General features: G+C 32.5%; 1 protein-coding gene across 5 annotated transcripts in view; it reads left to right on the top strand.

Moving 5' to 3' along the window:
- Cnksr2 (connector enhancer of kinase suppressor of Ras 2) overlaps window positions 1-26,458 on the top strand; it is a 278,373-nt gene that overhangs the window by 201,921 nt on the left and 49,994 nt on the right. For all 5 annotated transcript variants that reach the window (XM_046425867.2, XM_046425865.2, XM_046425864.2 and 2 more), the window contains 5 exons: window positions 17,041-17,089; window positions 17,519-17,691; window positions 20,801-20,874; window positions 21,174-21,245; window positions 25,481-25,548. In XM_046425867.2, the coding sequence (XP_046281823.1) occupies window positions 17,041-17,089; window positions 17,519-17,691; window positions 20,801-20,874; window positions 21,174-21,245; window positions 25,481-25,548 (436 nt within the window). The remainder of the gene's footprint in view (window positions 1-17,040; window positions 17,090-17,518; window positions 17,692-20,800; window positions 20,875-21,173; window positions 21,246-25,480; window positions 25,549-26,458) is intronic.

Genomic DNA, 26,458 nt, shown 5'->3' with positions numbered 1-26,458 from the left:
ATATGTTCTTGGCACTTTTGTCAAGAATTAGATGGCTGTAGCTGCATGGGTTTGTGTTTGTGACCGCTATTATATTCCATTGGTCTATGTGTCTGTCTTTATGCCAGTACTGTGCTGTTTTTGTTACTATGATTCCATAGTACATTTTGAAATCAGTTATTGTGATATTTTAGCTATTCAGCATTTTTTTGTTTCCATATGAATCTTAGAATTTGTTTTAGTTTTGTGAAAATTGTCATTGGTATTTTGATGAGGATTTTATTGAATCTATAGATCACTTTTGGTAATATGGTTATTTTAACAATGTCAATTCCATCAACCCATAAATGTGGGAGGTTTGTGTGTGTTTGTTTGTTTTATTTCAGTACTGGGCATTGAACCCAGGGGCACTTTGCTACTGAGCTATATCTTCATCCCTTTTTACTTCCTAATTTTGAGATAGGACCTTGCAAAATTGCTGAGGCTGGCTTCAAACTTGCAATTCTCCTGCCTGAGCCCTAGAGTATCTACTATACAATCATGTGCTACTGCAGCTGGTGGGAGGTCTTTCTGTGTCTTCTTCAATTTCTTTCTTCCATGTTATGTAATTTTCATTTTAGAGGTCATTTGCCTCCTTGGTTAGGTTTATTACTGGGTATTTTTAAGCAATTGTGAATAGAATTATTTTCCTGATTTTTTTTTCTTCTGTGGGTTCATTATTGATATATAGAAAGGCTATTCATTTTTATGTATTGATTTTGTATCCTGTTACTTGCTGAATTTGTTTACCAGATCTAGAAGTCCTCCAGTGGAGCCTTTAGGGTTTTCTAAGTATAGCATCACTATCACCTACAAATAAGGATAATTTGACTTCTTCCTTTCCTATTTTGCATCCCTTTTATTTATTTCTCTTGCCTTATTGCACAAGCTAAAATTTCAAGTACTGTATTGAATAAGAGTGGTGAGAGTGGACATCATTATCTCATGCCTGATATAAATTATCTCATGTTGAAAGCATTTCCCCATTTACTATGATGTTGGCTGTGGGTTTTTCATAAATAATCTTTATTTTGTTGAGGAAAAAATAGGAAGAATGCTCTACTAATGCATCATCAGGATTTTTTTTAAGTTACCTATGTACTGGGGGGACTTTTTTGTTTTATTTTTGTTTTTGGTACTAGGGTTTGAACCCAACAGTGCTTTACCACTGAACAACATGCCCAGTCCTTATTTTATATTTTGAGGCAGGGTCTTGCTAGGTTGCTGAGACTGGCCTCAAACTTGCAATCCTCTTACCTCAGTCTCCTGAGTCATTAGGATTATAGGCACAATTACCTATGATTTTTATTGTTATTATTTCATTACAAATTAGTATTAGACTTAATTACTATCAATTTTAGTTTGTTTTAGGTTAGTTGCTTTGTTTACCCTCTATATCCAGTGATTCCTATTTCACCACAGTTTTCTAAGAATATAGTTTGACTTGTCCATAGCCAGTAATAACTATAGAGTAATATTCTGTTGGTATGACATAGCTATTTTTTCCATTGGAAAGTGGGGACAGAGGGATACATGAACATGAGGTGTCTGTTGATCTCTCTTAGGGGGCTCCAGTCAAAAACTCTTAAGATCTACTGCTTTAGATATAGATACATGATTAAAATAAGTAGAATAAAAGAGGCTGTTGGTATACCTCAGTTGGTAGAGTGCTTGCCTTGAATGCACAAGGTCCTGGGTTGTAATCCCCTGCACCACAAAAAAATAAATATATTGGGGCTGGAGTTGTGGCTCAGCAGTGGAGCACTTGCCTCACACGTGCAAGGTGCTGGGTTCAATCCCCAGCACCACATAAAAAAATAAATAAACAAAATAAAGGTATTGTGTCCATCTACAGCTAAAAAAAGATATTTTTAAAAAAGAAGAAGAAAAGAAAGTTTGGCTTTACTTGTTTACAAATATGAAACAATTTTGTTGAATTGTAGTCTGTAAAGAATAGGAGGAAAATTGACTTGTATTTCCTGATTCATTTATTCTAATAGTTCTCTTTGTTTCTATACTTAGAAAGGTCTTATTTTCCCTTTCAGAAAAATCACCTATTTGCACCCTAGCCCCATTTTCTCATTTATCACAAATTGGTGTACTCATAATTGAACTGGCTAGACTGGAAGATAAAGATTCACAAATACAAACTTCTAGTTTCAGACTCTGAAAGGTGGTGGTGGGGTGGGGTAGAGATGAACAAACAAGTAGTGAGTTCCTAGTTTTTTCTTGCCTGTTATATATCTGGCTGAGTCTGGAAAATCCTACAATCTGGAAACCTCAATGGGCATGTAAAAAATATAGCCATAAAAAAAGAATCTTTCTATAATACCTGCCTGTTCTCAAGGAAACAACTATCAAAAAAAAGTCATGCTTCTTTTCCTCTACCATAATAAGCATAAAATGGATCAATTCAATAAGACAGAAAATCTTAAATGTATATGCTCCAAACAAGAGATTTAAAATTATCAGAGGCAAAAATCCAACAGAACTGAAAGCATAAACTGACAATCTAAAATTACAATTGTGGATTTCATTGTCCTTCTTTCAGATATTAGTAGAACCACTAAACAAAATGTCAGAAAAGATATAGAAGTACCAAATGACTATTCACTAATAGTATTGAACTGATGCCCAACAGAATACCTATTCTTTTCAAGTATGAATGGGACATTCATCAGGATAATGGTCTTAAAATTAAACTCAATTTAAAAAGAAATGGAAATAATATGAAGTATGCTTTTGGATCATTAGGGAAAACAATTAGCAACCAATAACAAAAAGATAAGTGAATATCAACTCTCTTAGAAATTAAACAATAATTTCTAAATAATCCTTAGATAAAAGAGAGAATGTTCCAAGAAAAATTAAACTGGACGAAAATAAAAACACAGTAGTCTTAGAGGAAAATTCATAGCACTAAATGCTTATATCAGAAGAGGAGAAGTTCTAATAATCTCAACTCTGAAATCCTACCTCAAGAAATTAGGAAAGGACCCCCCAAAAAAGCAGAAGGAAGACTTAATAAAGAGCACTATCAATGAAATTGAAAACAAAAAAAAAATAGAAAAAAATTAAAGCTGTGGGATTTTGTGGGGGAAAAAAAGACGAACCTCTATCAAAACTGGTACAGAAAAAAAGAAAGAAGACTAAAATTACCAATATCTGGAATGAAAGAAGGAATGTCATGGTAAACCTCATTGATCTAAATGAATAAGCAAATACTCAGTTTAGATGAACTGAACCAATTCTTCAAAAACCAGAAAGCACCAAAGCTCACCCCAAGATGACATGTATAATCTGAATGGTTCTTTAATTTCTCCAAGAAAATTTAGTTAACCATTAAAAAAATTTATAGAATATAAATAGAGAAATACGAAAATAAGAACAATCCCCCCAATACTAATGTTCATATTGATTGAGTGTGAATTAACCCAACTTGTTTATATTATGTTCTCTGGTGCAGTTAAAGAGTTGGAAACCTATAAGAGATTTGATGTATAAGAATTGTGACTTAATGGAATGGCTATACAAAACTGATAAAATTCATAAATTTTATTAATTTTGAAAATGTTTATATATTTAAAATTTTTTGTTCCATCTGGTTTTTTTTTTAATTTTTTATTGTTGGCTGTTCAAAACATTACATAGTTCTTGATATATCATATTTCACAATTTGATTCAAGTGGGTTATGAGCTCCCATTTTTACCCCATATACAGATTGCAGAATCACATCAGTTACACATCCATTGATTTACATATTGCCATACTAGTGTCTGTTGTATTCTGCTGCCTTTCCTATCCTCTACTATCCCCCCTCCCCTCCCCTCCCCTCTTCTCTCTCTGCTCCCTCTACTGACATTTGTTTGTCCCCCTTATATTATTTTTCCCCTTCCCCTCACTTCCTCTTGTATGTACTTTTGTATAACTCTGAGGGTCTCCTTCCATTTCCATGCATTTTCCCTTCTCTCTCCCTTTCCCTCCCACCTCTCATCCCTGTTTAATGTTAATCTTCTTCTCATGCTCTTCGACCCTACTCTGTTCTTAGTTACTCTCCTTATATCAAAGAAGACATTTGGCATTTGTTTTTTAGGGATTGGCTAGCTTCACTTAGCATAATCTGCTCTAATGCCATCCATTTCCCTGTAAATTCTATGATTTTGTCATTTTTTAATGCAGAGTAATACTCCATTGTGTATAAATGCCACATATTTTTATCCATTCATCCATTGAAGGGCATCTAGGTTGGTTCCACAGTCTAGCTATTGTGAATTGTGCTGCTATGAACATCGATGTAGCAGTGTCCCTGTAGCATGCTCTTTTTAGGTCTTTAGGGAATAGACCGAGAAGGGGAATAGCTGGGTCAAATGGTGGCTCCATTCCCAGCTTTCCATCTGGTTTTTAAGTTTTAAAATTTGAGCATTAAAAAAAAGATTTGCTAATATACCCTTACTCTTGAGAAAGATTTCTGGCCACACTGTATAAAATAGTTTATTAAGACTGGAGTATAGCTCAGTGGTAAAGCTCTTGACATGCATGTGCAATCCCCTGGATTCAATCTCCAGCACCACTGTATGTATACATGTGCATGTGGATACGTACACACACACACACACACACACACACACACACACACACACACACACATATATATATATATATATATATATATATATATATATAATTGCATGTAATTATATATGTATGTGTATAATATATGTTATTATTATAATGTTAGTGTTATGTATAAACATAATTATATATAATTATAAAGATATAATATATAATTGATAAACAGAAACACAGTATTTTCAGTTTCATGTTTGAATAAATGTCTCATTCTGCTAGTTACTGATTAAGTAATGACTACCAGGAAGCAAAACACAAAATTAATTAGTGAGGCACCATGCAACACAGGACACAGAAAAATTGAATTAGGAATTTATTGAGTTTAAATTTATTAAATTTAAATCTGATTACAAATTCCTTGTTGCCTTTAGAAAAAAAATAAAACAAATTTCAGTGGAAGGCCCTTGACTTGGTTGCTAAGGTCAATAATTGCACATTATTTGAGGACATACCTGCCTTTAGAAGCTCTGATCAGAGACCTTTAAAAAGTATCATTTTCTTTTATATTATAGACTTGTTTTGGTTCACTTAATAGCCTCAGAAAACTTTCCCAAATTTTGTAGGCAGTAGGATTTTTTGCTCCCATAATCATTCTAGTCACATTACCTCATTACCATAATTCATTTAATTAAATATCTCAAGTTTAATAAAACTCTAGTTGAAATTATCTAACCTCCTAGAACTCTTTAAAGTCTATCCTGACTAAAGAACCAAATTATTTTCTTCACTTAATTCAGCATATTATTCTTTTGATGGTTTCAGCAATCTGTAATTCCACAAAACTGTAGGCATAATGATTTGCTGTAAATGCCCAAATCTTATCCAGTTTCCTCTTAATAAACTACAGAAAGGCATAACTATTGACTACTATTTCTTGAAGATATTCTTTCCAAGAACAATATTAACCTGTTAGCAGTCTTTATGAACTTTTCATTGGAATTGATGGCCATTGGCAGTGAGTCAAACTGCCTGAGCTCAACCTAGAATCTTAGTTCAAAATCATAATGCAAAGTCTGCCTCTTACTACTTCTACCATATCAGGGTAGAATGGAAAAAGAATGGATTTGGCTTTTCTAAAAATTCAAATGGCTAAAGATAATGTTGTCATTATAAAAGATGGGCTTTAAGTGAGCTGTATAATTCTAGACCCATTTCTAAACCTCAGTAAAAAATATAATCTTTCATTTTTCCTCTTCAGAATTCAGTCATACATTGTATATAAAGTTTTCTTTTCCACTGTGCAGAGCACAAAATAGCTATTCTTAATTCCATACAGGAAAAAAATTCATTTGCATGTAAGGTAATTTACATCATGATGAGCAAATCAAGCTTTCTAGGACTAAAAGAATATATTACCCTTGGGCTGTAATGAGTATAACAATTAAGGTACAGTTAGGGGAGCATAATCACTAAGTGACATGGAATAAAAGGTTAGATCTTACTCAGTGGAGGAACTGGTAAAGATACCTCAGCAGAGCCAATGTTTGGGAAGCAAATCTGGACATGAAGTGAGAGAAAACAAGACAAACTAGAACCCCTGAGCAAACTGGAACATAACCACACTGAGGTTTCCTTCCCTGTGGCACTCTGCTTCAAAGATTTCTCAATAGTATGTTTAAGTAAAAAATTTCATTTTATCATAAATCTGAAGTGGACTCAAAAGCATAGCCCACCCCAATGAAGGTATCATCCCTGCAACCTACTTACTTACTCTTTCAAAGCGTATATTAGAAACTATAACTTTAAATTATCTTAAATCAAAAGCTGATTAATATAAATAATAACCAGGATAAAATATCTAGGTTACCTGAAGAAGTATCTACTTAATAAAAGATTACACAATTCTCTTACTGACTTCTTCACATACTCTGAGGAAGAATGCCAGAAGGCTGTATACCTAGATCCTGTTATCATAGTTGCTGAAACTCCTTCATTTTATTGCATTATAGCATCATGTCCTCAATTTTTGTCATATGGCTATTACAAGAAACAGCTATATGATATCACTTTCTCATTTGCTATATAATATTTTGGATATTGTATTTTCTGTTTTTTCTGTTCAATAAATAAATATATATATATATATATATATATATATATATATATATATATATATATATATATATATATATATATATATAAAGGGAACCAATGTATATAAAGTATCTGATACAGCATCTAGCACTGTGAATATACATATATAAAATATCTTCCTCTAACCATATTACCAAAATGTCCTTGCTAGTGGGCTGAAAACAAGCAAAATATAATCTAGGGGCATTTGAAGCAACCAGTTTTAGAGTAGAAGCAAACACTAGGTCCTCTAGATTTCTTATATGAATTGCTTTCTTTGTCTTACCCAATTTTCTTATTTATAAGATGAGCATTACGTTGCAGAGAAAACTGTGGAAAATGCCATCTAAATTGACAGCACAATGTTGATTTGATCCCTGCCGCAAATATGAGAGTTTAAAAAAATTTCTTTCCATAAAATTTATTTCTCCCTTCTGTTAGATGAAGCCAGTGTTGCTAGTTTAGTCTTAAAATCATGTCTTACTATATGTATGTGTTTCATTATAAAGAGAAGGAAAAGTATGAGATATATAACAATTATTTTACTATAAAATGAATTGAGTATGGTGACTTTTATAAATTTCTTAAGTTTTACTTTTATTCCGTATTCTCTTTGAAAAATATTTCTACTAAGAAAAAAAAATTACTTGATCAAGAACACCCCACCAATAAGCATTTCTTTGTCACAAAAGATTTGTAAACCTTCCCTGATTTCTCTAGCATCCAGATATCAACAGTTTTTATCAGACGGAAGTGTCAGGATAAGGAGCGGCCCTAATTCTGCTTTGCACCTATTAGAAACTTTCTGCCTCTGTCTCAAATGCAAAATCCATGTCAATTGTACACATCAATCAGATATTCAAAAATAGCTGAACCTAATATGGGTGGTCATAGTTTATTTCCATGTATGGTGGAGCTTAAACGTAAACTGCTTTTCAAAGACTAATTCAGCATTTAGTGTTAAAACTGACATGAATTACAGTTATTTATAATTTCTAGGGCAACACTAATTAGATTTACACTGATGAATAACCATTTTTTTTCATTCATTTTTCAATGAGGATCACATGAAGATAGTACTCTCTGAAACACCTAGGAGCATCTGATTTAAAGCTCGGATCATGCAGACGAAGAAATTGAGGTCAAGAGTAATTCAGTGATTTGACCACAGTCATAGATAGAGCTAGAATAAAGTCTGGATTATAGATAAGTCAGGTCTCCTGATTCCTACCACAGTATTGCTCCACTGATACTGTGCATTCCATTCTTAATGATAAATAAGCATTCTGAATGTAATACTGTAGCTGGTGTGTTGAGAATAAAGGTGAAGGGCCAGGGGCAAGTATGGAAAGTGGGGAGACAAGATAGAATCAGGACAATTCAAGTGAGAAATAAGCATGCCTTAGCTCTGGCTGCTAAAGTAGAAGTGATGAGAATGGATTAGACTCTGGATATGTTTTTAAGGTAAGTGGACAAGATGTCCTGACAGATTGCATATGAGATGCTGTAACTCATAACCCATACATCAGTGTCCCACACCCATATGTGTTCAGTAACTACTTGAGTCATCCTTTGAAACTAATTGGTTCATCCTTTGAACTGATCATTTTATGTTGGGTACTATACTAGGAAATAAGTATAGAGTGGTGACCAAAGCAGATGGTTTATGCCTTCACAAAACTACTATAGTAGATATAAGCCATATTATGAGAAAGTGAACCAAGTAGTTTAAAGGCATTGCTTAGCAATCAGGAGTGTATTTGTGTGAAAAAAAAATACATAATGATTGGTCAGCTCCAAGAGATTTCTCCTATGTAAAGAATTAGTGGAAAGACAGGCTTGCCTTATTTGAATACATTATTTCCTTATTAGTATTGACATAGAGCTTTTTAATTCCATTGCATTGAGTTCACATTGCTAATAGGCTTAGAATAAAATGTGATTCCAGTCCCATCCTTGTCTCCTTTGGCTAAGTGTTGTGACCTTTATGTACCTTAATTTCTATCTCATTTGCAGAATTAAGATGTTGACATGAACCTTCTTATCATACAGATATTATAAATGGTTGCCAAAAAGAAATCCTGCAAATCTTTTTTCACCCACAAAGTATATAACTTTCTAATTAAAATAAAGTTGATAAAGTATGTATGAAAAATAGATTGATAAGATGGTACTGGTTTAAATTATTTCCATTTATATAAAAAAGTATTATCCTTACTGATAACTTTCTGTTTTGTAGAATCCTTTCCACATAGCAATGTACTTGCATCACATGTCATATGAGGTTTTCATAAATGGATGTCTCATGTCAGAAGCATTTTTTTCTTCTCTTTCACATTGTTACTATGACTCCAAAATAACTTGGGAAGAAATACTGTTTGTAGAGTTAGAGAAAAGACTTTAGGGTTGACAGACCACCTAAGAGGCCCCTACTTGTAAGATCCTGAGCAAGTTCTTCATGCATTCTCTCAGTTTTCTTTCCCTTAAAATAAGGTTAATGATCACCACTTTATAGATTTGTTGTAAGGATTGAAATTAATAACTTACATAGTGCCTGTTACACATAATAAACCCTCAGAAAATGATGATCATGATGACCCTCAAGTATGACAGTTCCTGTTTTCCAAGAGTAGTAATTTCTGTTAGCCTTTCCAAATGTTCACCAATTAGCCACTTTCCCCTTCTTCCTACTTTGCCACTGCATAGGAAATGATTCACATGAGATCATGCAAAAAAAGTTCAGTTACCTCTTTCCTTCAATGGTTGATAAGCCTGTTGTCTGCCTAACCTGTTTGACTGACCTTCTATCAGTTTTTCCCAATTATTGGCTTTTTATTGTTATCTGACTCGTAATTGATTAGTTTATATTTTAAGAGCATGCTTATTTTCAAGTTAGTATGGAGCCATTTTCATTCAGTAAAACTTCAGGTTAACTTTACTGACAGAATACAGAGCTACCTCATGAATATGCAGTGCCACTTCCCTCACCCCTCTCTGCACTAGCTTTTTGTTTCATGTAGCAAATGGGCAAGGCCACCACCACAGTAGCAAACTTGTTAAGTTCTAGGCTATTTTTATTGCCAATGAAAGAATTCTTGACTTAATATTTAGTCCCATTGTCATTTCATCCTACTTGCTTATATTTATACTTTTTTCTGCTGACATAAATAATTAGGCAGTTAGATGAAACATTTTTCCTTGTAAAATGTTTAAAATCTTGGGGCTGGGGTTATGGCTCCACAGTAGAGTGCTGGCCTCGCACTTGCAAGGCCCAGGGTTCGATCCTCAGCACCACATATAAATAAATAAAATAAAGTTATAAAAAAATTTAAAATCTCAAAGGATTGTGTTTGTTTACTTAAAAATTAAATATGTGGAAGCAGCTGTCATTTGTCCTGAATGTTTCAAGTTGCTAAGCACCTTTATTTCCTTATGGAGAAGAAATAAACTATTGGTTGGACCCGTCACTGAAGAAATATTGGAACTTTGCAGAAAATTACAGTAAGAGAAAGTTGCTATTTTGCAACAAGAGAGTATTTTGATTGCAAATTTTTCCATAAGTGCAGCAATTTGCAACTTGAGAAGAATTTAATAGTAGCTGAGCTTTCAAAATGTAACACAGAAACTGTCATTTTTCTTCTACAATTAAAATAAGTGCTTCTGAAATTTTAGGATAAGAATGACCCAAATTACCCCCCCCCCCATACTTCTCCATCCAAAAGATAGAGGAATGGAGTTTAAACCAGAACATCTGTGGACAAAATGAATGAAAAATGGTCTTTTCAGGCAAACGTCTGAAAAAGGGATCTTTTATAGCCAAACAGAACACCATTGCATGCATCACCATGGTTAAGAAGAGGATCAACAATACTTCCCTAATGACCCTTTATTTTAGCACATTCTATTTTTATGAATAGAATTATGATTTCAACACATCCATTCATAATTCATCATATAATTATTTGTGTAAATATCTTTTGACAAAAATTTAATGTACTTTTGCCAGCCACATCTTGAATTTAAATTTAAACTGTTATATGCACCAAGACAATCCCAGTGCAAGTAATGCTAAAGTAGATTAGATAAAAAGGAACGTTTTCTTTTGTTCCCAAATGAATGGCCTAAAGAATAGAACATTCAGTAATGTGATGTACATGAATTACTGGAGAAAAGATACCTGGCTTTCCCTACTCCCTGCAATGACTCAGGTTACAATAACCAGCTAGTTAAGATTATATCCTTTGTTCTTTGCTAATGGTTTCTTCAGTGTTCCATCATCTAACTGGTATTAACTGAGCCCTTACTCTGTGCTAGGCCTTGTTTTAGGCCAAGGACAAAGCTGTGCACAAATAGAATTCCTTTTCTTTAATTGAGTTGGCATTTAGAGGGAAGTCCAAGTAATTAGAAACATAAGTAATTTGGATAATGCTAAATGCTAAGAAGAATAATAAGGTCAGAAAAGAAAATAGGAAGTGTTGAGGGCAATGAGGATAATAATTTTATATAAAGAAGCCTACAATGAATTTACTAATATATAAGCATTTGATAATTTACTAAAATATAAGCATTTGATAATAGTAAAAGAGTAAACTATTTCAGAGGGAATGAACAGCAAGGGTAAAGGCCCTGAGATGGGACTGTACATGGCATGATCTAGAATCATTAAGTGTGTCTTGAGAAGAAGAGCAATAGGCAAAGGAACCAGGGTACCAGATCATGTGGTACCTTCAAAATTGTTGAAAGGATATGGATGTTTACTCAGAGTGAGGTGAGAAGTCATTGGATAGTTTAATTCATATATATATATATATATATATATATATATATATATATATATATATATATATATTTTTTTTTACATGATTCAAATCTTATTTAATAGGATCACTCTGGGTCTTAATTTGGAAGGGGAAAGAGCAGAAGCAGGGAGAACAGTGAGGAAAGAGGTTTTTCAGTATCCCAGGTAAGATAACGTGGTGGCTTAGACCAGGGTGATAATAGTAGAGGTAGTAAGTTCTAAATAAATTTTTAAGACAGTTAAAACAACTTGCTGACAAATTGGTCATGGTCTGTAAGAGAAGTAAAAGAGTTTAAAAAAAAAACTAACTCCCAAGATTTTGCACTGAGCCATGGGAAAGGGAAAAAATGGAATTGCCATTTACTAAGGTAAAGAAGCTTAAGAGAAGAGCAGATTTGGTTGACAGGTGGTAAATATCATGAGATCAGCTTTGTACATATTAAATTTGTTGAGTAAGGCAGCCTATAGGCCAGCCAAGAAGTCCCAGTTGATTATATGAATTCATAAGTTGCTTAAGATCAGAGTTTGTAGATCATTCTTAAAATGTTTGAAGAACTTTTGCCCAGATACTCACTAAAATAAACAGAAAATGCTAGGACAGTATTAGAAATATTTAATGAAACATGGTTTAGGAAATAAGATAAGGAGATGCTTTCTAAGAGAATTGGCCTTCAAAACTGCTTAGTAGAAGAACCAATTTTTGGTGGCCAATAAGTATTATAAACTTTAAATTCACACACACCCACACACACACACACAAAAAAAAAAAACCACTCCTTCACTTTCATGCACTTGTGCAAGCCCTTTCATTCATTCTACACCAAATATATAGCAATAAAACAAAGAAAACATATAGTTTGATGGTTAAAAAAATATTAGATCTACTCTCTAAGGACCAGAACAAAAATGGTAAGTGATATTTGGGAACTAAAGCCATGTATCTGCTAGGTCTTAGAACAGAAAGAGGTAGTAATGGCTGGGGATTGTCTCTAATGAGTATCAGAGAACAAATGGACCTCAGCAATGTTGGGAAACATGATTGACTCACTGAGTGAAGTTAACTGGGAAGACAAGCAACAGTGTCTTCATTTGTGAGTAATGAGGTTGCATAAAGATAAATAATAACCAGGGGTAAGACTGATATAAAGCTAAGTTCCTGTGTTTGAGCAGGGAACCAAGAAAAAATGTATATTTAGAACCATTGGTCAGGTATCTCCCACTTGGAGTTCAGGGATGTGACAGAAACCCATGTCATCATTTAAAAGATGAAGGTGCCCTAGGAATGGAGGCAGAAGACAACAGAATTCAGACAGGGAGCTGTGAATGCAAAAAGAAACTTCCTCCCAGGAAGAACATTGCACTCCAGCTAAAAATCCAAAAATGTCTAGTGAAAATTAATGCTTTTATAAAAAAGACAATGAACTAATGAATTAGATGATTCCATGCTAAATGCAAACATGAGAAATTCACAAAAGTTTTTAAAATAAATTTTGAAATAAAACAAAGATCAGTAAAAGTGGGTATTCAAAAAAAGCCAATACCAACTAGATAGCCTGTAAATATAAAATATTGTAAGTGAAATAAACACATTGTAGATGAGATTAACTTCAGGTGAGATGAAAATCAGAGAATTAAGAAATTGGAAGATAGTAGAATGGATTCACCTAAAAGAGATTGCAAATGTATGAAAAGGTTAAAAAAATATGAAAGACACACAGGTGATACATACATACAGGTGATAACATACATCTAGAGAATTAAAGAGGGCTATCAAAAAAAGACCATTCAAAGAGATAATGATTGAGAATGTCCAGAATGAAAGAAAAAAACTTTCAGTGCAACCTAATGAAGGCTATATAAGGTTAATTAAGTTAAATTATGACATATAAATATAACAGTGAAACTGCAGAATATTAGAAATAAAGAGAAAAATATTTTAAAAGCTACAGAGGTTAAAGACAGATTATAACAAATGACAATAGCTACAGATGTCTTAAGAGCAACAGTAAATGCCAAAATAGTAGTATGTTCAAATTGTCAAAGAAAATTATTTCAATTCAGAATTCTGTATACAGCTAAGATGTTATTTAAAACGTAAAGGATTTTCAAACGTACAAAGAGGAAATCTCATGAATATTTAATGGAGATCAATAGAGGTGAGGTAGAGGATCAAGGGGGCGGGAAGAAGAAAGTGAAAGGGAAGAACTGGGGAATTAATTGTAGCAAATTACATACACATATGAATATGTCACAATGAACCCCACTATTGTGTATAATTATAATGTACTAATAAAAACATAAAAGAAAGAAAAACTAGAAGAATTTGCCAATGACAGATTGTTGTACCAGACCTTCTAAAAGATATACTTACTTGAGCATGAACCTGGATGAAGGGTGATCTGAAACTAATACAAAAAGTAGAGAAATAAGATGCATTATGAATTTTCGTTCTCATGAGAAATATTGTGTTGTCATTAATGCAAAGAGTCAAGGACTCCTTTTTAGTTATTTTAGAACCTTATAATGATCAGCTTGTTATTTATTATAGTGTGTTCTTAATGCCTTGCTCTTATTAAATATTGCATAATATCCTTAGAAACTAAAATGTTTTGCACAAATTAAGTTCTGTCAATCAGAATGAATAACTCCTTCAGTTCTACTAAAAACAGTATATTATCATAAATTTGTACCTCAAGGTTTTCATAACAATGTGACTGCTTATGACATGAGGAAACCTTAACTATCAGGAGCTATTTGTGTGTGTAATAATGAACAATTTCTAATATAAGTTTGTAAAGGATTATTTATAATATGAGACTGGGGGTTTTTCAAGACAACCCCATGTTTGGTAATTTGCTAGAACTCATAGGATATAACACGTATTTGTATTCACAATAAAGATTATTAGAGAGATACAGTAAGTGATATAAAGCTCAACAAGTTTTTAAAAAAAGAGAGAGAAAACCTCTGGAATCTGGAAAAATCCATGTGCAAGTTTTCGATGCTCTCCCTGTCCCATGACAGGCCACACAGAGCAAACTCTCTCCCCATCAGCCACATGATTTGTGGTGTTTCTATCCAGGGAAACCCATTAGAGACTCAACACCCAAACGTTATATTGAGTTGGTCACACAGGCATCCTTTATCTGTAAACCACAAAAATTTCAGACTTTCCAGCAAGAAAGCAGGTATTCATTACCCCTATGTGGGAAACATATTCATCATTTAGGGAAGCTTCATATTAGTATAGAGAACTGTTTACCAGCCAAGTTCCCAGATGCTAGCCAAGGGCCAACCTAATACATCCTTCTAAGATAGCATCCTCAGGCCTACTGTATTAACTGTTTTCTTCCTAAATGTAAATTTTTAATGCTGTTTTCTCATTACCTTCAAAGAACTATAATTCAATTAACTTGTTCATTGTTTAAAATATCAAATCACTTGGAAAAATAAGGAAATCTCTCTTAAAATAACTCCATTGTAATATTGACAGTATTTACAAAAGATATTTAAGGCTTTATTCCATCAAATGATTAAATTTGTATTGAGTACCTAGGAGTTGCCAGGTTTCAACAATATGTATACCAGTTACACTCTGTAATCATGATCTTTATGAAAATACCATATGTTTATAGGGAAAGACAAGATAATCTTGTTAAAAAGGAAACCTGGAGAGCATAAAATGGTGTTTTATGCAGATTTTTAAGTAGACCTTCAAATTCTAAGGATAGCATACAAAATGCATAGGAGGTAGATTATATAACCCAATTCTTCCAAGCTGTCTGTTACCCATGTAGTTTCATAAAAACAAACCACCCCCATCTTTGTCATTTTTTCAAAATAATGAGCTGTAAAACTATAATGATTACTTGTGGAAACACAAAAGGAAAAATCCTAATCAGTAATTTTATAGCAAAACAATTTAGGGAAAATAACCATATGTAAATTAATTACATTAAGCACAGTAGCCTGAGTTATCATTTAAACTATTATTTTGAAACAAAGTGCACTCAAGAAAATCAACACAGAGTAATGGGTTATCTTTTATGCTTTCTTTCAAAAATTGATTATGAATTTTTATAGTCATGAATGCTACAAAGGTTGAGATTTATGTGTGTGTGTGTGTGTGTAGAGAGAGAGAGAGAGAGAGAGAGAGAGAGAGAGAGAGAATAGGTATACTGATTATACTCTGCAATCATGATCTTTATGAAAATACTGTTTATTTATAGAGAGATATAACAAATACCACATATATACTTATTTATATTGCTTTGATACTTGGGTGATTATTATTTCTGGGTTACATTATATATTAGAAAATTATCTGACCCTTATCTTTACATATTGTACCCATCCCTAATATTCATTAGACTTGTGTAAATCATACACAGAATTAAAAGATTATTCTTTAAATAAATACTATTTTTAATAAAGATACTAAATAACATTAATTTACAGTATAAAACCAAGATCACAAAATTTTGTATAAACAAAATTCATTTGTCCCTTATAGGTATATATTTATGAAGAAACTGTTACCTAAAATTCATTTTGAAGGACTATCTATGAATTAAAAGCATATATGCTATCTTTGTTTCCATTTGTCTAACATTATATAAATGTAATTAATCTTGTTACACCAGTAAACTATCTAGCTTAGAAGTTTGACTGGTGATTTATAGTCATTGATCAAAAGCTAGACTAGTCACTACAGCTTTAGGTTTTTCTCCAGATACACTAAGCTATTCAGGTATATAGCATGGAGTAAAAGATAGGTGGGAGCATAGTTCAGTGGAACCATGATAATGATGTCCCATGGAAACCAAATGAGAGGAGAGAAATATAGGCATAAAAGGGTGGTATAGTCAATTAATTAGAAAATGTAATGAATATTTTTAAATTGGTGGGATGGACTATGTAAAATATAGGTATTTCAGGCAGTAGCTGGTGTGCGTTTGAGATATCAAACATGGTCATGGGGGTGGGTAGCTGAAAAATGGAGAGATAAATATTGGAAATCAGAGATGAGGATGATATCATCTACATGAAGATTTGTCACCAACTATTCTGATAGAATTAAGCATGAGAAGAAAATACTGATCTAAGAGCTATAATGTTTAGACACTAAGGAAATGGGATATTAGTGGATGAAAGTAATATTTGCTTGTCTACTTAATGAGATTTTTATGAGAATCAAATGAGATATTGTCTGAGAATGCACAACAAATCCCTAAAAAGGTATAGAAAGAGTAAAGTAAAAAAGCCCCTAGTTTTACCAGTGTTTCATACCCTGATTTCTCTGCCTACAAAATAAAGGTAAAGATAATATCCTCTCCTACTTCCTACAAGAATTAGAAATCTAAGTGACATGATATGTATTAATTTATTTTGAGGCTTTGGGGAAAAATAAGGTACTTTCTCTGATCATTAATCATTTAGCCCTTGAGAGCTATGTAGCCTACTGGAGCTATGGATTGCATCCTGAGTATCAGATAACATTCTACCCTGTCTTTGATTTCAGACATTTCAGCAGTCCTCTCTGCAGCACAAATCAAAGAAGAAAAACAAAGGTAAGAAAAGAAAATGAAAGTTTTACCTGCTTCGTTTGTGCTGTGATTATCACGAGCACATTTAATCCATCCTTCTCTTGCCTGAGCCCAGTGTGGTTTGGAAAAGCACAGCCCCCCCCCCCCCCTCAGGGCAAGAGCTGCTGAGACTAGCTTCTCCTTCGGTTCAGTTACCAAACAAGGTACCTTTTATGGCAAATGGTCACAACAAGTTTTAAGACTGGGATTACACATTTTTTTAATTAATCATGTGTCACTTCTTTGGAGGAAAAGCTATTAAAGATGTCTTTATTTTTCTATTCTAATACAATGTGAAAATGATAACTTTTAAAGTTAAATACCCAGACTTATTTTTAGAACCTGTAAATTAATCCTCTATTTTTATACCTTTTTCAAAATTTAAAGTGAATTTTCACTCACTATTATCTTTAGGTCCTATAGCAGGCAAGAGCAAAAGACGGATTTCTTGCAAGGATCTGGGTCGTGGTGACTGTGAGGGCTGGCTTTGGAAAAAGAAAGATGCAAAGAGTTATTTTTCACAGAAATGGAAGAAATATTGGTTTGTCCTCAAGGATGCATCCCTATACTGGTATATTAATGAAGAGGTAAGATAAAGCACACTTTGTTTTCTTATCCACTCTCTATCTTTAACTAAAAGTGGCAACATTTTGAAGCTTACATTTTGAAATTAAAATTGCCTTAAAGTCAGTTCAGGAATTCTGCTAGTTCTTTCTCAATACATTATCTTAAAATGATTTCATTTGGGGGTTTTGGAAGGAGAGTGCCCCAATTATTCTAATATGGAAACATATCTGAAGCACAAAGTATATTAAAATTCTATGTATCTAACTAAAATACCCAGCTGATTCAAGTAGTAGCTTAACTAAAAGGATTAAATGTGCTAATTTAATACCAAAATGTCTTGCTTTTGTTCAAAGTTTTACATTTTTTTCTGTTTCCCTATTTTTTTTGAATGGAGAAGCTCTTTAGTAATAAAATTAATATAATAAGATATTAAAAATGAACCTCTAGACTAGTTTTGAAAATCTGCACGTATTTATTTCAACAGGAATTGAGAATAGAGGGAACATATATAACACATTTAAATTGTTCTTATAATTTCCTGGAGTTTTTTAGTACGAAAGATTTATTTCCAGGGTTATCAGTGGTTTTTTAAGCAATGACTTCTGCTATCATAAAAATATACATGGTTTAATATAATATTGTTTGAATAGTCTTTTCAGATACTATTATGTTGACAATTATTAATTTGCCTTTGAAGATTATTTGTTGAAATATAATTGAACATTATCATTATGCCTGTGATTAGAGCATACTGTGTCTAAAGAACTTGGTGTTCCCCAAACAGGCTGTTATGTTATGTCAAGGTTAGGAATGTAGACTGAAGAATTACACCACCTGAGTTATTGTGCTTCAGTTTCTTTATCTCCAAAATGGGAGTAATAATGAATATCTCACTGGGCTATCATATTGATGAAATGAATCAATGAATGTAAATCCCACTTAGAACAATATCTGGCATATAAAAAGTGCTCAAGTAATATGTTACCAGTGATATTTTTCAAATTGACCTTTTATTTTTAAAATCTTGAAATAATACATTTTTCTATTTAATATAAATATCTGTACTACCTGTTAAAAGATTTGATAATTTTCTGTTCTTTTGATATTTTTCTGGCAGTTGCACAATTACCTGAAACATCACTTATTTCACTAAGTGTGTCTTATTTTAGGTAGAATAAACAAACTACAATTTTACCTACATTTTTATTTAATGAATATTTTAAATACTTTTTGCTTGCCTACCAAGTAATATCAAGATATAGTATCTCTATGTTTTTCTTCATTGTAAAATCATTTGTAGATTTGTCTGCTGTGGTACTGGATTATATTCTATCTTTCAAACTGTGGCCTCTTTTATTGAATATTAGCTATGTTTTTTCATGTTTGTTTGTTTTTGTGACACTTGGGATCAAATCCATGGTCTTATGCAAGATCTCTACACCACCTATTGAGCTATACCCTCAATCCAGTAGCTGTGTTTCAATCAACAAGTTATTGTGTTAGCCTTGTGAGATATGAGTGAATAGTTTCATAGCACACTCTGCAAGAAATGCCTTGATGTGATCTTTGTCAAATAAATATAAAAATTACTTATCATATCACAGGGAAGCAATAATTACCTCAAAATACTTAAATTATTCAAAATTTTAAATTGTTAAATGAAGGACAGCAAAGATAATGTAACATAGAAATGAAAGTTGAGAACATGATTTGAAAGCTTTGTCTTTAATCCAAGACTGGAAGTATATTCAAAGATGGAAAATGTTTCATAATTTTCTTATTTATAACACACACACACACACACACACACACACACACACACTTTAATCACTGCCCATAGCATCTAATTTTTTAGTTTTGTATAGAAGTTCAAAAATCACATGCATGCACACTTACAAAGAATTGAGAATCTGTTCTTTGAGATCATGAATGCCAGTGTAATCTCACATGAACTTGATATATAAGGAGCTATGGACTGGTATCACACAAATCAAGATAAGAATTTAGGGGAGTAAAAGTCTAAAGAGCTTTGCCATGTGCAGGAAAAGAAAGACAGTGATTAAAGGGTTAGCCAAAGATAGTTTTAGCTTAGATGGAATCATTCGTATCACCCAGGATTTTGGATAATTTGTGAGTTTTGTAAATACAACATTAAAGAGAAAATGATTTTATGGATTTTATTCAATTCTACATGAAAAATGATGTTTATAAATATAATATATATCCAAAGCCAGATAATTGAAAACAAGTTGGCCTATTTCATTTGCACACCAAAAATAATACACAACACAAATGTTATATAATGATGTTTTCATAATTATATAACATTTTTATTAATTCAGATTTGTTAAGAGAATCTTTGGACAGAAGAGAAATTGAATCAGTATGCATCTCTATATTTTATATGTTAGAATTAAAACTTTAAGAAAAAATGTGTATTGCAAATGTGAACTCCAGTTGTTTTGTATGTTATAAAAGTATATACACTCTGACCGGAAATTCTCTTTTTTGGAGCGGGGGGGTGCTGGGGATTCACCCAGGGCCTTGCACATAATAAGCAAGTGTTTCACCACTGAGCTATACCCCAAACCCCAGAAAATTTCTTAATAGACATGTTGCACATTGAGAATTAAATAATTTTCTATCCTTATTATAATATAAAGAGAATTTTTAGTTAAGTTTTGTGCATATTTTAACCTTAGTATTCTAAATGTTTTTTTTAATTAGTTTTCTTTTTTTTAAAAGAGAGAGAGAGAGAGAATTTTTTAATATTTATTTTTCAGTTTTCGGCAGACACAACATCTTTGTATGTGGTGCTGAGGATCGAACCCGGGCCGCACGCATGCCAGGCGAGCGCGCTACCGCTTGAGCCACATCCCTAGCCCCAGTATTCTAAATGCTCAAAATATACCTTAAATTTATAGGATATAACAGATGAGTTTTCTATAGTAATTCTAAGTTTTCTACAGTAATGCTTAGAGAATGTCACTGAATTATAATCTCAAATGTCAAATTTAAGGAATTGAATGAATAATTTTGTTAGTATAGATACTTAAGGCATAGTTATGCAGTATTATTAGCCTCAACCCTTTTTGTGTAACAGCCTAAACAAGAATCTTGCTTCTTTAGGATGAAAAAGCAGAAGGATTCATCAGTCTGCCTGAATTTAAAATTGATAGAGCCAGTGAATGTCGCAAGAAATAGTAAGTGGATTTTATTTTGGGAGAGGGAGAGAAGGGAAATTTTTTTTTAAATTTCCAGCTTTTAAATTATAGGTTGCTCATCTAATGCTTTCACATTGAGGTAATAAGAAAGCAGTTTTGTGGGAAGAAAATTGATTTTCTTACTGACTTCTGTCATCATGGTAGAAGCATATATATATATATATATATATATGTGAACTCAGATTAGATGTTGAGGTAATTTTACTCATAAAAAATATTTGGTTTGAACTTATTTCCCAATTTTTAATAAAATAAATATACCTTGTTTCTTTTTGCAGTGCATTCAAAGCCTGTCATCCTAAAATCAAAAGCTTTTATTTTGCTGCTGAACATCTTGATGATATGAACAGGTAAAGTATTACTTAAATTTCAAAGTAGTTATAAAGTCATTTAGCCCTAGAGTCCTAGGTTTTTCTACAGTAATGCTTAGAGAATATCACCGAAGTTTCTAGGTTAATTAGTTTAAAATAAAATGGACCCAGATAGAATTCATTATGGCCATACCTAATTTTAAAGAATAGTACTTACCTATAACATCATAATGTAAGCCTAAAATATATATAAAATTTATTTTTTACATAATAATAATACATAAAGAATTGCATTTAAACAATAAGACTCTAGCTGGGAATGTAGATTAGTGGTAGAGCACTTGCCTAGCATGTGCAAAGTCCTGGGTTCCATCCCCTGCACAGCAAAAGAAAAAAAAATGAATGATTATTCATTGATTATTTGTCAAGTTTACCAAAGGCATGCTAGAATCCACATATACACCATAGAAATTCCACCACAAGAAAAACAGATTTTTTAAAGTTCATATTAAGAATGTCTTAAAATTTATTCATAGATGGCCCAAAATTACACAAAAAGCTATTTTTTAAAATTTAAAAGTTTTATTTTTAATGAATACATAATAATTATAATACTTATAGAGTATAGCATGATATATATATATAAAATATAATGATCAAATCAGTGTAATTAGCATATCCATCTCCTTAAGCATTTATCATTCCTTTGTTTTGGGAACATTCAAAATCCTCTCAGCTATTTTTAAGTGTTATTTTTGATAGAACATTCATCTCAATAATTCAGGCCTAAGCAAAGTTAGTACTTCTTTCTGTCACCTTTCATACATCACTGGACAGGGCTATAGAGCCAACTGATTAGATGGTTCTGTGGTTATTTGATGACTTGAGGAATACACACACACACACATAATTTTTATCTTACAATGCCATTTTTAAAGACATATAAAGAAAGGCACAACATAAGGTGCGTGTGCATGTGTGTATATCCCCCATCATCTGCCACCTTCTGCTTCATATTTCAGCAATAGCTTTTATGAATTTCTTTTCTTCCCTTTCCTATACTTTTCCATTTCTCTTAATAAAAAATAAAATTATAGAATTTGAGTTTAAGATTCAAATTTTTCAACAGATACATGAGGTGGGATGGAAAGGGAGAGAAAAGGGAAATTGCATGGTAATGGAGGGAGACCCTCATTGTTATACAAAATTACATATAAGAGGTTGTGAGGGGAATGGGAAAATAAACAAGGAGAGATATGAATTACAGTGGATGGGGTAGAGAGAGAAGATGGGAGGGGAGGGAGGGGGGATGGTAGAGGATAGGAAAGGTAGCAGAATACAACAGTTACTAATAGGGCATTATGTAAAAATGTGGATGTGTAACCGATGTGATTCTGCAATCTCTATTTGGGGTAAAATTGGGAGTTCATAACCAACTTGAATCTAATGTATGAAATATGATATGTCAAGAGCTTTATAATGTTTTGAACAACCAATAAAAAAAATTAAAAAAAAAAATTCAAATTTTTCTCCCTTTCTATAATTTCAGCAACCAGTGTATATTACATATATAAACTGCCTATAGTAAAGGAGAGGCAAGATTAGATGGTAATCAGAATTATGTAACTTTTGAACCAGACTGTCTAAATGCCAGCTGCCCCACTTGCTATCTATGTGATCTTGGATGAGGAACTTGACCTCTCCATGACTGTTATTGTTCAGTGTGTTCAATAGGTAGGTGGGGATAGTAACCTTTTCAATTCTGTATTTACCAGGACTAGTTCTGCAACCTTAGGCAAGAAACTTAACTCCCTATGCCAGGTTTTGACCCTTTTATAAGTAGTGAGAATAATAACTACCCCAATAAGAAAGAATTTTGAGGGGTAAATAAATTTCAAGTGCTACATAAGTGTTCATTGTCAATGCATTTACATATTTTAGGCTCTTGCTTCATGTGCCTCTCTTTGTATGTCTCTAAAAATGGTATTTTTAAGCACAAAAAAATGTGTAGCTTCATAAATATAATTGAACACACTGAATGAATATGGTTTTATAAATATTGTTTTTCTGAAACTTTGGAGTGCAAGCATTGTTTTTCTAAATTGGAGATATGAATGTAAGGAAATGACAAGACGATGTTGAGAACACTTAATGAAAGGAATAACTCCTGTAGTTTCCATAATTTCCTCTTAATTTATATAACTCCCATTCTTGAAATTTCACACTAGGCCATTGGAATTTGGAGAGCTTTTTCTCCTTGTTCTCAAGATGAAAATGTTTTTCACATGCACATGGCAGGTGGGGAGGTGTGGTACTCTTATTTTGTGTTTTAATTATTTTAAACCTTTGATCTAGGTCCTCAACTATCCATGTTACCACATGTTAAGATCAATACCCTTAATAGAGCTCATTGTTCAGCACATAGGCACTTAATAAGTGTTAAATTGAAAATTTGAGGAAGCTTCTTTTTAATTTCTTGATTTATTTCATAAGAACCGCATTGTTCTTTGGAATTGCAATAATACTAAATGTTAGTGATTTTTAAAGTTGTAAATATAAGGCAATGGATTATATTTCAGTGGGTGAATTTTGCTTTAGTTATATAATCATGATTTTTACTCCCAAAACATCAAGACAGTCTTTCCCAAGAATGATAAGATCTGCCTTGTAGTTCAACCCCTTTCTCATTACAAATGAGCTATAGACTAGATTTAAATTTGATATTTTGCTAATAATTAGTCACTTTTAAACAGTTATTTGTCAAGAAATTGACCTCGTGACTTAGTTTATAATCTTCAGGAGTGTATGTGTATATTCTGTGCTATTACATTCATGTGATCAGTATTTTATTCCGTTTCTACTCCAGTTCCTTCTCTATTTCCCACACATACTTGAGGTGATGATAACATTGTAGGTTTTGTCAAAATAAAATTTGGGTTTAAGTGACTTATTCTAAAAGTTTAAATTTCTGTAGATGTGATTCCATCTACCAGAGATATAACTTTCATTCCTTTTCAAGATACGCTTAGTATCTGATGCACAGTTAACACCACCTGGCAAAAATGGTGAAATATATGAATCACTGCAAATAATGTTACTTCCACTTGAGTGGAAGATATGATCTTAGGAGAAAAAGTTCTCAAGTACACCCTTTTCTTAAAAGTATATCTAGATTGATTATTCTACAATTTAATGATATTAACTATGCTAGTAATCCCATACTTGCCCAAGCTAATTTGAAAGGCAGGTTCTTCTTCAATTTCTGATTTTGGAAAGCTTATGGGTCATGGCTCAGGAATGACCAGTGGAAGACTGTGGCCTCAGAACCTTGTTTAAATATTGTACGATTTTTTTTAATCTGATGCAACATAAATAATTGGAAATATAAGCACATAGGGAGAGCCCTGATGGAACAAATGAAAGTGATAGAGACCATGCTTTGCTTCAGGCAGTTGCTACATTGGCAATAGAAGTAGTACTGAATGAGGAAATAGATAAGGTTTATTTTTAACTTACTATTGTTCATGAAAATACATTTTCAAGATACAGACAGAGGTTAAAATACATGTTTATTATATATGTTCCTTGTATCTTTGGAAAACTAAATTCTCTTGTATTTAGAGACAAGTTTCTGAAGTGCTCCCAGATGTTTTTCTTCTTGTATTATTAAATTTAAATGAGTTTAATCAAAACTGTCATTTCAAAGTAAGACTATTATTTTCACAGGCAAGGTCTGTAACTCTCTCTTATCAGGATAAATTAGACTGGAGATTATTTAGGTATCTCTAAAGGAACATTTGTTCTGATGAAATAGAACAACAGGAATATTTGAAGTACTTCTACATTTGGAGCAACAGATATGGCTTTGGTCATCCCAGAGCCCTTTATATTACAAATATTTCTTGGAACAAATGTTAACAGTTTTTTCCCAACTATTGTATTGAAATAACATCTTTGGTGTGAGAACGGTTTGTACTACAGTAAATTATGACTCATTGAAGACTCCATGTATCAAGAGTGGCAAAGAACACATCTTATACATAGGACTATTTCACATATTCTTAGTCATCTTAACTATTTGTGATAAGTAAATATTTTTAGCTAATAAACAATCAAGTTTTAAATATCCAAAGAACACAACCAGATCCCAAAACCAATATGTCAGCAAATGTTTGGGCAGATATCAGTCAACTTTTTATGTAAAGATCCACATATTATTTTGAGCTTTGAGGGCCAAGTTACAATGTTACTGATTTTAATATTTGCTTTTGCAGGTGGCTTAACAGAATTAATATGCTGACTGCAGGATATGCAGAAAGAGAGAGGATTAAGCAAGAACAAGGTAAAGGAATACCTTCTTTGTTACAATTCTTTTATACTTTTTTCTTGCTGTTATCCTATACAATGCTTCATTGCTGTCACTTAAGAGAAAATATTTTATTGTGTGACTATTACTCACTGGGCACTTCAAATCCAGATCATAGAATATTATAGGTAAAGTTAATTGAACAGATAGGCACTGAACTCTCAAATGTTTAGAGCAATTAAGGTGGAATTCTGTCTTGGTTATTATCCTCTTCTTCCATCTATTTCCTGTGGAAGAACAAAAGCTTAAAAATGAAAAAAGTCTATAGTAGATCCTATTTATTAACCCAAGTCCAAGTCCTTGTCAGTGATCTGTATTTTCTATTTAGCAGTTTCATGGATAATTAAGTAGCCTTTTATGCAGAGAGGTCAGAGTAATTATCCTTTCTTTTATAAAATATCTCATTTGGTTATATTCTTTAGCTCTCTTACTATGTTACTCTATGGTCTTAGGGAATCTGTCTTGGTATTGACCTCAGATTTTTGATGCAGAATTGAAATCTTAAGAATGAAAGCTGTGGTCACCATTCTGAGGTAGCTTCACATTGCTGAAAGGGTGCTTGTTATACATCCCTTGGAAGCATGAATAGTTTTTTGAAATTATTTGAGACATCCTAAAGTTTAAAAATTCCACAGATTGACATAGATACAACACACACCCATATGTAGTTATGTCTACAGTGAGCACAGCCAGTTTGTTGATGTGTAGATTCCTAAAAACCTGTTTCCTCTCAGATTTAGAGTAAAATCTCAGCCAAGACTTTTTTAAAATCTAAAAAAAAAGTTTTAGAGATCCAAAGAAGACAACCAGATCCCAAAACCAACATGTCAGCAAATGTTTAGGCAGATATCAGTAAACTACTTCTATGAAGAGTCAAATTATATTT

Source organism: Marmota monax, unplaced genomic scaffold, assembly GCF_021218885.2.
Source record: "Marmota monax isolate L192 unplaced genomic scaffold, Marmota_monax_Labrador192_F-V1.1 WCK01_AAM20220418_F8-fsc00203, whole genome shotgun sequence".
Classification (NCBI taxonomy): domain Eukaryota; kingdom Metazoa; phylum Chordata; class Mammalia; order Rodentia; family Sciuridae; genus Marmota; species Marmota monax.
This window is presented reverse-complemented; position numbering and strand designations above follow the sequence as displayed.